The 14428-nt window shown below is 48.2% G+C and overlaps 1 protein-coding gene across 4 annotated transcripts; it reads right to left on the bottom strand.

Moving 5' to 3' along the window:
• Positions 1-59: 59 nt before the first annotated feature.
• Positions 60-14352, bottom strand: LOC108036613 (mucin-5AC). 4 transcript variants are annotated; one of them, XM_050887778.1, is made up of 9 exons: positions 14250-14352; positions 8788-9007; positions 5433-5590; positions 3741-5367; positions 3161-3586; positions 1784-1961; positions 1578-1730; positions 874-1145; positions 60-812 (listed from the first exon to the last, which is right to left on the bottom strand). In XM_050887778.1, exons 2-9 carry the CDS (start codon positions 9005-9007, stop codon positions 649-651), a joined length of 3198 nt encoding a protein of 1065 aa, XP_050743735.1. In that variant the 5' UTR covers positions 14250-14352; the 3' UTR covers positions 60-648. The 4 variants fall into 4 exon arrangements, with proteins under 4 accessions (XP_050743735.1, XP_050743736.1, XP_050743734.1 ...); XM_050887779.1 differs by having other exon boundaries at positions 14211-14335; XM_050887777.1 differs by lacking the exon at positions 14250-14352 and adding an exon at positions 12887-13015.
• Positions 14353-14428: the final 76 nt, after the last annotated feature.

Raw genomic sequence — 14428 nt, forward strand, 5'->3', positions numbered from 1 at the left:
CCCCAAAAACCGCCCGAAAGCAAAACACAAGCACACTTTGTTTGTTTCAAACATTTTAATTGAATTAATTTTGTAGTGCATAAGCTGCTATAAATAAATAATTACAGTACGTTATAAAATAAAATTACAATAGCTTCTGCCGCATGGTTCGGTTCGGTTCCGGGAGAAGCGACTTACGTGATAATGATGCCCTACCGAAGGACCCAACCGCCGTCGAGTCCCCTAAGTTAATGTTGTATAGGACTAAAGCTAGGTGTAAATGTTATGCAATAATTTAGAAAATTATGTACAGCAAATGGGAATAAATTAGACGTCCAATCGAGTGACGCTTCATGAGCCGTGACTGCTACAGTGATCCATGCTTAATCACATTCACTAACTAGTTTTAGGGCTAGGCTAGGCAACGCTAAGTGTTAGATTACGATTATGACAATGGAAGTATCAGTTTCTGGTTCAGTGGTTGCTGTGCGGGCAGGTGGAGGTAAATGGTGGCAACTGGAATCGTTGCTCGGGTTATGGGCGATCTGATCCGGTGACCTGTCCCCGCAGCCATAACCGGAGCACGAGTCCGAGTCTGAGTTGGGTTCCGATGCCGTTTGTGGGGAAGACGTGCTAGGCATTCACTAAGGACCGGGTTGGGGGCGTGATCTAGAACTGCAGGATCTGGTTGATCCAGTCCCGGAACTCCGAGATGCGGGTGTACACGCCCGGCTGGTTGGCCTCCGCACAGCCGATGCCCCACGAGATGACGCCTCCCAGCTGGAACCGCTTGTCCGCCTCCCTCTGCAGCACCATGGGGCCACCGGAATCGCCTGGTGGAAGGGAAGAGAGAGTGGTTTACAGAAGTTCCGCCAACGTGCGACCATTACTCACCTTCGCAGGAGTCGTAGCCGCCCTTCTTCCAGCCGGCGCAGATGAATATGTGCGGTATGTGCTCGATGTAGCCCGCCGAGCGGTACATGGACTCGCAGATGGTGTTGTTGATCACCGGCACGGCCACCTCCTGCAGCACACTGGGCAGGGGTCCATCCTCGTAGAGGCGGCCCCAGCCGGTGACGAAGGCTGTCTGGCCAATGAAGTTCTCGTCGTTGTCGGGCACGCAGACGGGAATGATGTTGGGCTGGAAGACGACGGGCTCGTAGAACCTGCCGGGAAACGGAAGTTGTACTTAATGCTGTCGTAAAACTGATTACACTGATGATATGGTTTCAATAAAAAATGTCGTATTAAAAATCAAAATTAAATTCAAAAACATACACGCAAAGAACTAATACCGATAATAATATTGGGTTGGTAAACTTATTAGGTCTTTAGGTCTTCATTTGTCTTTGAAAATTAAATAAAATCGAATAGTAGTAAAAATGATAACTATAATTTTGCTCTGTAAAACACAAAAAATGCCATGATTTAATTTTAAAATTCAAAAATCTTAATGCATATAAAATGTCAGGTATTTTGTTAGATTAACTTTAAATATTTCAGTTTATTAAAAAAATAAGTTCGTATTAAAAAATGTAAATTTAACATAAATTCTTTGGATTTATCACGCTTTTTCTTCAGTATATAGCACAACTCACCTGAGCAGGGCTAGATCGTACTCGAAGGTGCGCGGGTCGAACTGCGGATGCGAGGCGACGATCTGCACACGTCGCTCCTGGTAGCCATAGGGCTCCTCCTCCTCCGCCAGATCGTACTCGCCCAGGCGCAGCAGGAGATCAGAGGGTGGCACACTGAAAGACAGATCCATAAGCAGGGGAATCCAGAAATGGCACAGGTTACTCACTTGTCCACGCAGTGGGCCGCCGTGATCGCCCAGTTCTCGTTCAGCAGGGCAGCTCCGCACTTGTGCAGGTAGGTGGAGGTGCGCCACTGGCGCAGGGAGATCTGCCAGGGCCAGCGTCCGAAGGCGGCATTAGCTCCTCCAACGATCCGGGGCTCGGGGAACATGCGACGACCGCAGACTGACGGAGTGGAGAGGGGAGATCGGGAGTGGGATCTTGGTTAATAGGCCTGCGCCAGGTCACAATTAAAGTAATGGGCCCGCCAGGGCCTTAAACATTTTAATCACTCCGCCTGGCACTCAGTCATTTCGGCCCGAGCCCAAGTCCAAGCCCAGGCCCAGGCCCAGGCCAAATGTAATGTGCTTTGGCCAAGGAGGCTCAGCCGCCCAGTCCTTGACTTTGGCCAGCCGCAAGGCAGGCAGTCAACGGCCTACTTTATGGCCGGCAACTTGTCTTGGCCCGAACCGAGGCGAGACTCGTTCCGATTCGTGCATCAAGATTGCTTTTGCCACCGCAAATCGGTCAACGGGCTGCAGGGAGCAGGGGTGCGGACTCGGTCTCGGTCTCGGATTGGCTCGTTTTTATTTTCGGTGGACTTTGGCAGACGACCGACAACGTGACCCAGGCGGCACAATGACCGACGCGATCCCGATCCCATACACGATGCAGTCATTATTGTAAATGATTGCTGTAAAAATTGCTGTGGACTGCGTCTAGCAAAAGTCCTGCTTAGGAGTGTTCTTGCACGGAGAGAAATTGGCAGTACCTTTGCTGGTTTGTAAAGTCTGTGCTCTACAATATGAGGATGTACAAATTCCCATAGCCTTTAAAAACCTTTATGAAAGAATTTCTTATGGTATTGTAGTAACCGAAATTATGGTTGATTGTAGTCGATGATATTTTAAAAAGGGATTTGATTTAGAAAATATTCTTAGGATATGAAACTTTGTTAATTGGTTGCCACAAACTTTTCAAATAAATCTTGTGAAATGCCCGGAAATCAAATTAGTGTCAAAATACTTTTTGGAGATAGGTGTTTTACCAAAATGTAATTGAAACAAGTCGGAAGAAACCCCCGAGGTATTAACTTTCTAACTTAGATCTCTGATATGAAAGAGATTTTCAGATTCACTCAGCTGGTTTAAGTTGTACTTTCTCCCTGTGTAATCATTTATGAGCTGGCCCAGGACAGCGTCTCGGAAGATGTCTCTGACGATGTTCTTGGTCTTGGTCTTCAGCCCGATGCTGGCTCAAGGCCAGCGTTTAGCCTTCAAATTGAATTTAATGGCCACGCACGTTGGCTTTGTCTTATGGCCAAAGTCAGCCACGAGGTATTAATAGATTTCTCCCCGCGGGAAACGGGTTTTCTCGGCACTCACCTTCCTTGTAATCGACGCCCTCCAATGCACTGGCGGGTGCCACGGTGGTGCTGCCTGTAGCCTCGATGGTCGTTGTGTTCGGCTCTTCGCCGCTATAATCGGTGGTTTCAGCTGTGGTTGTTGGGCTGCTGGTGGTGCTAGTGGTGGTTCTGCTGCTGCTGGAAGCCTCCTCACTGCTGAGGTCCGTGTAAGATGATGTAGATGAGGCTAATTCTATGCTGCTCGCTGCTGCCTCTGTGGTTTTCACTGTGGTTGTTGCTGCCGCAGTGGTTGTTGCTACCGTGGTTGTTGTTGTTGTGGGCCGCGCTGTGCTGGTGGTTTTCGGGGGCTTCGTGGTCTTCTGCGGCTTACCCGGCCCATGAGTCTCCACCTCACTGACGCTGGTGGCCACCGAGATGACCACTTTGTCGGTGGCACTGGGTGGTGCTATGAAAGGATGTAAAACAGGCATTAGTAAAGACATTGGGTGCACTGTGAAAATAACCTTTAGCAGGAAGAATGCGTCTCAAATTATAGAACAACTTTTTTCTATAAGTTGAATATTCCCTATTTAACTTTCTTTCAGTGGGGCCAAACTCACCTGTGCTTGCGGATGTTTTGTTTGCCGCTTCAGGTGTCTCGTTGGCCAGTGGCATCCAATTTGGTGGTGTTGCAGGTTGCCAATCGTTCGAAATGCTGGCATTGGTCGGTGGCTCTGCCTCCACATCTGTCCAGGTAATCAGGCCGGTCTTTTTGGTGGTTGTTGTTGTTGTGGGTGCCTCGGTGGTGAGCAGGGGCTTCGCTGTTGTGGTTGTTGTTGTAGTGGTGGGGGTGGTTGTTGGAGCCCTAGTGGTGGTTGTTGTGGCCTTTGTAGTGGTTGTTGTGGCCCTTGTAGTGGTTGTTGTTGGAGCTTTTGTTGTGGTGGATCTCCGAGTGGGCTTTGGCGTTGTGGTTGTTGTTGGGGGGGTTGTTGTTGAAGTTGTTGTTGGTGCTGCAGTGGTGGTGGTTGGCTTCTTCTTGGTCACCAAAGGAGTGGTGCTACTTGAAGGACTGCTACTGCTGCTGCTGGATGAATCTGCCGTTACGGTGGTTGTTGTTGGCTCAGCCAGCAAAACCGGAACCTTGACAATCTCGCCGGTGGGTTTTGGCTTGGGCCGCGGTGCTTGAGTGGTGCGTTCCGGCAGCCTAGTTGTGGTGCGGTTCTTGGTCAGTTCATCTCTGACCACAGTGGTTGTTGATGTCGAGCTGGTGGTGCTACTACTACTGCTGCTGGTGCTACTGCTAGTGCTACTGCTTGTATGAATGACTGGCCTGCGATGTGGCAGAGTGGTGGCTGTGGTGGCATTCGCAGTGGTGCTGCTACTGGCCAGACTATCCACCGGCTTTCTTGTGGATTGCGTTCCATTTACGGCGGCTGTTGTCGTACCCACTGGCTTTTTCGCAGGCGCTGGTCTCCGGCTGGAGTGCGTTTTATGAGGCTTTACTGTGGTGGTGCGCAGCGGTGGTGTTGGACGCTGGGTGGTTGCTTTTGTGCTTGTTGTGGTGGGTGGAGCTTCTGTAGTTGTTGTGGTTGTGCTGGTGGTTGTTGTTTTGCTGGTTGTCCTGCTTGCCATTGAGCTGCTCCCCGTTGGCCTAGTGTGCCTCCTGGTGGTGGTTGTTGTTGTCTCTTGCTGGCGAGTGGGTTCTGTCACCGGCGGCGTCGTTGTCTCCACAATTTGGAAAGTCACAAATTTTGTGGGCATCGAGGTGGTTTCGATGCGCTGCTCCACAATCGGAGCGGTGGTTAGCACCGGTTTGGCAGTGGTGGTGCGACGGCGTGGTGGCTTAATAGTCGGTGCAAAACTTGTCGTTGGAACCACATTGGGTTTCAGAGTGGTGCGCACCACAAAGTGCGAGTTCTTGTGGGTGGTGTGGGCCAACGGTGGGCGGCGTGTGCTTGATAGTGTGTTGTTGCTGGTGGTGCGCACAGGTGCCGGTTTGGCGGTGCTCAGGTACGACTGGGTGACGTTCTTGAGCAGTTCGTTGGTGGTGTGCTGGTGGGTGGTGCTGGATGCACCACTGCTGCTGCTGGAGGAGCTGCTGGAGGAGCTGCTGGAGAAGCTGCTCTCGGTTGTTAGCTTAAAGAGGGCGCTGGTGGGTAGAGTGGTGGACTCGTGCGCAAAGTGCGAAATGGTGTTCTGGTCGATGCTGTTGTCGTTGATCTCTGGAGCAAAGAGCGAGGCTTCCTCCTGGGGGACAGAGATAAAAAGAAATTAGTGCAACTTCAAGGAAACCCAAGGGGGTTTCTACTCACCTTCATCGCACAGCACGAGCCAAAGTAGAAGCGATCGATGCAGGTGCCCAGGTGCGTGCCATTCTGCTTGATGCAATCGATGGCAAACATGCAGACCCCCGAGCGTCCCGATTTGCGAACGATGCAGGGCAGATGACGGATATTTCGACCAGATTGGACTGTCAATAGCAAGATAATTACCAGAACAATCAGCATAATGGTAGCACAGAGTGACGGTAATGATGATGATGGTGCTGATGGATGGGAAGGGGACAAAGCAAATACGATTCCTATTCCTATTCTCGTTCCACCGACTCGAATCGACTGCTCCACACCATTTCCGTTTGCCGCGGCGATTAACGCCTTCGAATTTGTACGCCAATTTGAGCCAGGCCTTTACCGTTAGGCAAACAGTTAACACAAGTGAAAATGAAGTGGCAACAAACGAAGACGAACACGAACATGAACCCAAAGGCAGGGCCAAGAGCCCAGCACGAGGAGAACCCATAAAAGCCGCCAGATCGCTGAAGGGCGTCATCATCACCCGGCCAAAACATACACATAAGACCGCCCGATGAGGCAACAGTAGCCCATCCGCATTATTGTTATTTATTTATGATTTCTGCTTTTCTGCGGCTCTGGCTTCGCCAAGAACCGCCAGCATCGTCATCATCGCCATTGTGTAATCGAGCCGAGAATTATCCGAGAGCTCGAGCTTTGAACTTATATAATTACAGGCCGCAGCACGGGGCCAAAGAGGTATTTGTGTTTCGGGGCTCTGACAAATCGCGGCCAGGGACGAGAGAGCTCGGCGCTGCATGAGTGTCCGAAGAAAGCCCAGCTGGCGGTCCTGATTGCTCGCTTTTGGCCATAAATCTACTTAACAAGCTGGCAGGCTAAACGCTTAAAATACACGCACATAAATAAGCCACTTTGCTTAATTTTGGCTGCTAAATGCAAGGAAAACAAATCGGGCATCGTTCGACCAAGGCGATTTCTTAAATACCTCTTTGGAAAGCATTTTGAAAGGTGCGAACTTCGGATTTTAATTGCATTCCCGTATTTATGAGCTGCCAATTACTCAGTCGAAGTGTGATAAAAATAAGGTAAATGTGCGAGCATACCAAGCATGTAAATCAAAAATATATAAACTTATTAGGTAGAAAGTCGTTAACGTATTCAACATATTTTAAATATTTAAATAGAACAATGCCAAGGGTACAGGGTAATTTTTTTGAGGTTTTGGTAAGTGAATCCCTATTTTACCATCAAAGAAATCAGGTTATATTTTCGATACCTAAGTCACAAAAACCTCAGCTACTCTAACCTTTCTAAAAAGCATTTAAATAAATATTGCCAGCTGCCTCGTTGGTGTTTTGCGTTTATTGAACTTCAGCCGTTAAGTGTCGTGCATTTCTTATGCAATTAACACGATCTTTTGGCCTGAGCTCTCCGAGCCCCAAAAGGCGGCCCAAAAACAGATGACTCAGGGCACGAACTTGCGGGCAGCAGAGCCGAAAACCGAAAATCAATCCGACGGAAAGTGGATTCGGGCCGAGAATCCACGGTCACGTTCCATAGATCGTGGCCAAAGAGCCGGCAGCGGTTCTGTTTCTGTTTGCATTTCGTTTTGTGGCTTTTTGGGTCAACAGCTTAGCATATGTTTCGCTAGCCACTCGCCTGGCCTACCAAGCAGCCAGCCAGAATCGAGTAAAACGGGGCGGCTGGAGGAGCTGGAGGGGGAGAGACCCGCATTGCAATGTAGGAAATTCGTTTTTGGCATGCGAATGCGGCGGCGGCGGTGGCGGTGGCGGTGGCGGTGGCACCACCACATTTTCGTGGCCCGATTGTGGGTGAGTGGCGCAGCCGGTAAGTGGGTCAGCGTCAGCCAAGAACCAAGAGGGTTCGGCCCCGGTTCGATCTGCGCGTTGTGTTTGCCTTATTTCCCTTTCACTTGCCATCAAATTTACTTTCCGCTCTTCCCGTCCCAGCCACATTATTTATATTTTCTTTGTTGCCGCTGCGGTCCAGTCGTAAACATGAAATGCTCGCCGGCACACGCTTTCTTGGCCGGAGTAAGAGTATGATTCCAATTCCGATTCCGAATCCGAATCGGATTCCCGGTCCGCGTCCGAGTGTCCAAGGCGGACTGGCCTGGCTGGCGGCGTTGGTTGCTTATTTTATGGCAACATTCTTTGATGGCTGACCTCAATTGCTTTTGCTCGCTGACGTTTGCCAGTTTGGCTCTGAGGCTCTTTGGCCAGCCAGTCGGACAGCCTCGGTTTATATGAAAGTTTTGTAGCTTATTTTCATCTCTCCGCTGGCCGCTCAAAGGCTGCGCTTTGTTGTCTTTCGGCAGACAAATTGGCAGCTGTGTGGAGTCGTGGAGTCGTGGAGCCGCGGAGGAAGTGCTAATAGCGTATAAATTTGATTCTTAATGGCTGTGACCCAATTAATCTTGGTTCCCGGCAACGCCTGTCTCTATTGTCATTAATTTTGATTACTTTCATTAGAAAATCTCTGGCTCTGCCGCTGTTTCTGCTTCTGATCCCAAGTTCGTCGCTTAAGTCTTTCGTTTTCCGCTGCCGAGTTTGGTCTTTTTGGCAATAAAGTTTATTGCTACCAGCTGCTGTTTAGGCGAGATGCTGAGCTAGATTTACTAAGCATAAAGTTGAAGATTCATAAGTGATACTGAGTACTAAAAAATGTTAGCAGTGCTTAACAAATTGTTCATGTGCCATATTTTCATTGCTCATGGATTACATCTTCTTTTACATTAAAGAAGTAATAAAATATAAGTTATAAAAGTATCATAAACTTATTTTCTCCAGTCCCTAACATTTTTTTTTACTATTTACCAATATTAAATATTCCATAAGGGTTTATTGTTTCCAGGTCAGTCTTTCTCTTGTTTATTTCTCTTTAATTACTTTAACTTTGATTAATAATTATTAAAATAGTGTTTTTACTTCGTTTTCTATAAAAGAACCACCTCATTGTTTTATTATTCCCATGGCTATTACTTCATTTGAAACGTGCTTATTATACTTTCTTCAGTTGCTTTCAGCTTCTGGTTGAAGGTGGGGCTACTTGGGATCTGCGTTTAATTCCATTGTAATCACTGCGGATGCTCCCCCTGGCTGTGCCTTCCCGAAAAAAAACTCTTAATTGCCTACGTGAGAGAAAGTGCTGGGGTTCTTGGGAAACGAGGCAGAAGAAAGAGCCCGATGGGATCGGTATCTGCATCCGCGGTCGAATATCTTCCCGCTGAGCAATTCCAGCTAAGTGAGAGCGTCAATTGCTTGACACCCGTAAGCTTGATTGCCCGACTGATGATTCAATAAGGGCAGTGAGAGTGGCGAGCCGGGGTACTTACACTGTGCTAAGCTGGGATTATCCACGAAGACGGGACTGGCGTCTATCGCCAGCAGCAGCAGGCTGCCCAGTGTGAGGAGGCTGAAGACGAGGCTGGGGCGCGGCATCTTCACCGGGGTTATCGCTGATGCTCTACTTTTCCTGGGGCTCTGGACTGAGGCTTCGGCCGCCCTGGCTGCTGTGTACGTATAGGTGTCTGTATCCGTGTGTTGTGCATCCATCTGCAAAAAGAGTGTGCATAAGTCTTCTGCCCTCCAAGTGAGTCATGACAAAATGTGAAACGTTTTTACGGCCCTATTCAAATTGATCACCAAACGAATCCATATTTATTTTTGTTTTTTCTACACCACACCAATGGGCACGGCCCAACAACCACGGGGAAAAAGAAGCGGGCGAACTGGTGGAAGCAACAAGTGCGTAGAAGCTGACTCAAGTAGGTGAAAGTCTGTCTCCGGTGACTTGCATATGCAAAAACGGGGCAAAAACGAAACAAAACTCATGGCCAGAAACAGAAACCGAACAGAGCTACATTTGCCCAGGCAGCCGGGGCGTATGTGTAATCTGCCGGACTGCTGGTTTAGTCATGCCTAAAGTGCCCCAAAAGGAAAGCAAAAGTGTGTGTGCATAGAAAGCGCCCCGAACGGGAATCGTTTAGCTGATTGTATAATCTGTCCACCGTTTATATAACCGTACGCAAATGCATTTAACCCCGGGGCTAGCATTTTCCATTTCCCATTCCCAGGGCCAGTTAGCAACTGGTTCTCAGCCCCAGCCCAAGTTCAACACACGCCTAATTGAGCCCGGCAGTTCGATCCGGGCAAAGAAAGTTCAGCGCTGGGAAATGTACAGAAATGATGACATAAACCGGAGCAGTCAAAGAAAGCGAACCAGCAACTGGCGACAGCCCATGACGATGATGAGTTGGCTGGAGCTAACTGGACCTGCTCCGGGATCCGATGACAAGGCGCGTCTATAGCTCGCATACTTGGGCCCATGCCCGGAGGCATCTTGCGGTGACAACACATCCATTGATCGGCCATTCTGCTCCGATCGGTTCTGTTTGGCTCTGTTCTTCTGGTCGGGTCTTTCTTTCTTCCCGTCACGATTCTGCAGCGTTGAGAAATTAGCTGCGTTCGAGAGTAACTCTCATTGTTAGCGACTCTTCGGGGAGTTGCGTAATACGGTCGTTGAACCTGGCCCAGGGGAACTGGGCAGGCAGCTTGGTAAACAGCTTTAATTAAGCCAGAATCTGAGATCCGTAATCATGAACGGAAGCCATAAAACATATATGCAATTAAGTGCTCGAATCGAACCTGAAAACATTGACCAGCACTTGCGCTAGACAATCTCAAGTCCAGTTCCACGATTGTTTGGCTTTTCGCAGCCTCAAAAATGTTGGCCAGCTATTTGTGTATTTGGGTCACGTTCAGGCCATATCGGTATGCGTATCTGTATAATTGTGTTGGCGTTGGCTCTGTGTGCAAATTAACATGAATTTGTGAGCGATAACCAGAATGCCTGGGAAGAGCGAGATGTGGATCTGGAATCTGGGATCTGGGTCAGAAGCGGCGGATGATTTGCATGATTTCCGTGCCATCGGAATCGCCAACTGCGGGACTGTCCCTCCAGCTCGGCTCCACCTCGCTTTATGGGCAATTAAGTAATTTCCACTGGCGGCTCGATACCAGTGACAATTTCATTTGCTCGTTAAAAGTGAAATTACAATTTGTTTTTTTTTGTTATTAAAAACACATTTTGCCCTCGGTAAAAGCGAAAGCCAACGAATTTCTTTGTGGCTTCGGTGTTTTTTTTTTTTTAGTATTTACCTAAAAGAAAAGTGAAATGCCAGCAGCGGCTTGTAATTTCCAATGTTGAACAAAAGAATTATGCCATTTGCTGTGCTACAACTAGTTCCTCAAAAGAAACCACACACGTTTCTAGTGTAATCAAACAAGAAGTGCGTCTCGCTTGGCGCTGCTTTCATTTCTGCTTACCAAAAACGGAGCTCGGAGAAATTTTGTTTGTATATATATGCTTTTTTCTATTTCTTTTTTTTTTGATTTTGTGTCCACTCAGCTGCGGGCAGCCATGGCCCAGGGGTTTCGGTATCTCTGGGCGGCCAGTTCATTAGCTCAAAACGAAAGACTCAAGGCACAAACTTGATGGGCAGGCGTGCGCATCGCCTGTCGCCGAAGGGCCGGCTAATTGTTTCGGCAGCTGCAGTCGCAGGTTCAATGCAACCATCAACGGCAATTTCTCAATTGCAAATGCCGAGTGCAAATTACAATAATCACGCCGAGCCATTTTATGCTACTCCACGCAGCCCCACATCCCATCATCCCATCATCATCGTCTTCGTCGTTGGCCGCCTTGGCAGGAGATCTGCCCCGGCAAACCTGTATAAACCAGAGCGGCCCCCAGAACGTGAAATGCAAATAACGCAACAGGCATCCTACTGCCAGATCATCTGTGGCCGCAAGACAAACGTGCCGCTCCCCTCCACCTCCCATTCCTTCCCCCTTCTGAGTGCGTTTTAGACCAAAGACAGGCGGACTGGCAGGCCTCCAACAATAAGGAAGAGCGTGTGCGGCTGGGGCAGAGTCGACCTAGTGGTACCCATCTAAGGAAAATTGATCGCCGGGCAAAGTCATTAACAAAGGGGAAACGGATTGGAGCTTGGAAAATGAAAATGGTTTTAGTGGCCAATAGCTTCTGAGCTAGTTTCTGCAGCCAAGATTATGTGGCTGTAACTTTTGTTATAAAAAAGAAATTATCTTTAAACGATTTGATCACTCCTGACCTTAAAAAAGGAGGAAGTAGAAAAAAATTAAAGATGAACTAATTTTTCGAAAAGGATAGAAAACCAGACAAAGGCCTTGTATATCTGGTATACCTTATAAAAAATAAAAAGTTTGTTTTTTAAAATGCTTAATATGATGGCCGTGGTGATAAGGATTTTATTCAATCTTCTAGCAAATAAAGAGGTGAGATAGATGCTTGTGTCTTACAAGTTGATTTAATCAAAAATGTACTTTAAATACAAATAGGTCCAGTAGGTCCTCTTCTTCATCTTAGAGATATTTCTAAAATTGTCTATTGATTATCCATTTAAGCCCTAAAAATGGGTTCCCTAATCACTCAGTGGTCCATCCAACCCCTGGTACCCTCGCCTGGCCATTGGCATAACCACTATCAGACCAGTTCTTTAAACCGAAAAGCAAAAATCGTTTTCCAAGGTGCAGGGGAGGCTGAGGACGAGGAACACTGGCCGAGGAAGCTGGAGAAGGCAAAGTTCTGCTCTGGCCTTTTCTCAGCAGAAGCAGCAGCAGCAGCAGCAGCAGCAGTCGGCAGTCGCGGAGCAATTGAAACACTTGTACTAAGCTGCTGCCGAGGCTGCCACCGCTGCTGTTGCCAGCTCTTGTGGCAGGCATTTTACAGGAATTTCAATAAATTTCAACACAGAAGGAGCGACTTTTGCTTTGGACTCGTTTTTGAGCTTTGGCCGTGTTTGCGGCGCTTGAACTTGTTGCTCTTGTTTCGCAGCCTGCGCTGGTGCAGTTAGTTGCAGTTATGCGCATCTATCGGCTGCTCTGTATCTGTGTATCTGCATCGCTGTATCTGGGCTTTTGTCTCTGCATCGGCATCCCAATCCGAAGCTGAGTCTGAAAATGTAGCTGAGTTGGCGCTTAATTGACTTGTACGCGGTAGAAAGTGCACAGCTACTTTGGGCCATGCACAAAAGCACACACACACACACACACACACACAGAGAAGAGCCGGCGTATCTGGCGGATGCGTATCTCAGTCTCGGATCTTTTGCATTTACTTGCGTTGGCTGCCAGTCGACGTCGTTGTTCGGTTCACTGCGGCCAGCTATTTTGGGTCATTTCTTTTAATTCGCTGCCACCATATGAGTGTTATTATAACTCTGCTGGCTTTATGAGTTTCTTCACTTTTGACACTGGCTCTTTTCGGCCTTTTTCCGGAATTCTACCCTTTGTTTTATGGCAAAAAAATCACACGAAGCACTGTTAGCCGGCTGGGAAAACCTGCCTCCTTTCGGCCTTTATTTGGTTTTGTATTCTTGCACTTGAACTTGCCTCGGGACTTTGGGTCAGGCCAATTATTTCACACACACTTGCAACGCCTTGGGCCCCGCTAGCACACACTGGCACACAGGCTGTCGCGGAAGACGGAAGACGAGCAGAAGACCAAGTTAAGAGCGCGACCAGTTGCGCACGTCTGCGGAGTGGAGCTCACACAAAAGATCCACAAGCCCAGGTGTAGACGATGCCGCAGTCGCCGCCGCCGCCGCCGCCGCTGCCTCTGCCCGCTGCGACGCTGAGATTTGGCCACGCCGGCAGAGCTGAAGAACTTGGTAAGGCGAAATTGGTAAGTCGGCAAGCTCACTCTCTCGCTCGCTCCGGCTTAAAGGCCAAAAGCAAAGGCAAAGGCAGAGCCATGCGCATGCGTGCAGTCGGCGTCGACTGCGCTACGCGCATAACGGTTTCCATTAAGGCCAACACCGAGAACGGCCAAAAGCTAGGCGCTTTTTCTGTTTCTGTTTCTTATTCAAATGAACATCTCTCTCTTTTGGCCACCTCTCTCTTTTACCTCTTTTCGAGGCGGCTCACAGCTGATTGGCGGCAAAAGGTGTTTTTGGCGGGGGGTGGGGTTTCGAGGGGTCTCGGGGTTTCCAGGGGGCGGGAGGGGCGGCAGTTTGTTTCGGGCTAACAGCGCTTTCACATTAAAACGGCAAGAAGCAGAAGACAACAGAGCGGCCAACACACACACACGTCTAAGTTGGCCTTTTCTTTTAATATTTTTGTGGTGCAAATGAGTTTGTTTTTGCTCCCACTTGCCATTCTTTGTCACCTGCGTGAGTGTGAGGGCCTGGGTTTGTTTGTGTTTTAATTTATGCACGTCGTCAGGTTAAGAAAGTCAATCTTCAATGGGCTGGAGTCTACAGGCAAACCAGTTGGCTGATAAGAATTGCATGGTGACTTCTTTTATTTGAGGAATTGGTAACAGACATTTCAGGGAAACAACTATTAGGCATGGGTATTTCTGCGAAGATGGCTTAACACATTTTGTATTATAAGATTTCAGTTAAGAAACTCGAAATAGTCACGTTTTAGTTTGTTTACATCTCTATTAAATGCTCTCCTTGCATTTATCGTGGTTATTGGTAACATAAACTTCTTGGAAAATAGTTTTAATCAGGGATACTTCTACAAAGATGGCTAAGCACGGAAAAGTAACTTTTTAGTTTGTTTACTTCTGTATTAAATGCTCTCATTGGCTTTTTGATTTTTAAATTATGCCAAGACCACCACAACACTCAGCCATCATTAGGCCGCGGGAAAAAGCCATTCGACTGCCAAAGAAAACCCATTTATAAATCACACAAACACCGCGTCTCACAGCATCTTTGTTTAATGAAGCAGGCAAAACAAAACGCACAATTAACTATCCAATAGCCACTATCCACCACTGACTGACTGGGCGATGACGCGTGTCTTTGGCCGTTCCTTGAACTCGAGAGACCTTGACACTGGCGCTGCTCCACAGCGACTGAGGACTGGAAACCCAAGCGATCCCCGATGCTTTGGTCAATCGCCCGAAGAAGTGGATGCCAATGT

The sequence above is a fragment of the Drosophila biarmipes genome, chromosome 2R, assembly GCF_025231255.1.
Source record: "Drosophila biarmipes strain raj3 chromosome 2R, RU_DBia_V1.1, whole genome shotgun sequence".
NCBI classification, from domain to species: domain Eukaryota; kingdom Metazoa; phylum Arthropoda; class Insecta; order Diptera; family Drosophilidae; genus Drosophila; species Drosophila biarmipes.

What these genes read in the sequence shown, in the direction of transcription:
- LOC108036613 (XM_050887778.1), bottom strand. Translation starts at nt 9,007, where the DNA reads ATGGATGCACAACACACGGATACAGACACCTATACGTACACAGCAGCC. An exon ending in GGGCGTCGATTACAAGGAAG is followed by an intron (nt 1,962 to 3,160) that starts GTGAGTGCCGAG and finishes CCACTCCGTCAG; the next exon opens with TCTGCGGTCGTCGCATGTTC. An exon ending in TACGATCTAGCCCTGCTCAG is followed by an intron (nt 1,146 to 1,577) that starts GTGAGTTGTGCT and finishes GTTTCCCGGCAG; the next exon opens with GTTCTACGAGCCCGTCGTCT.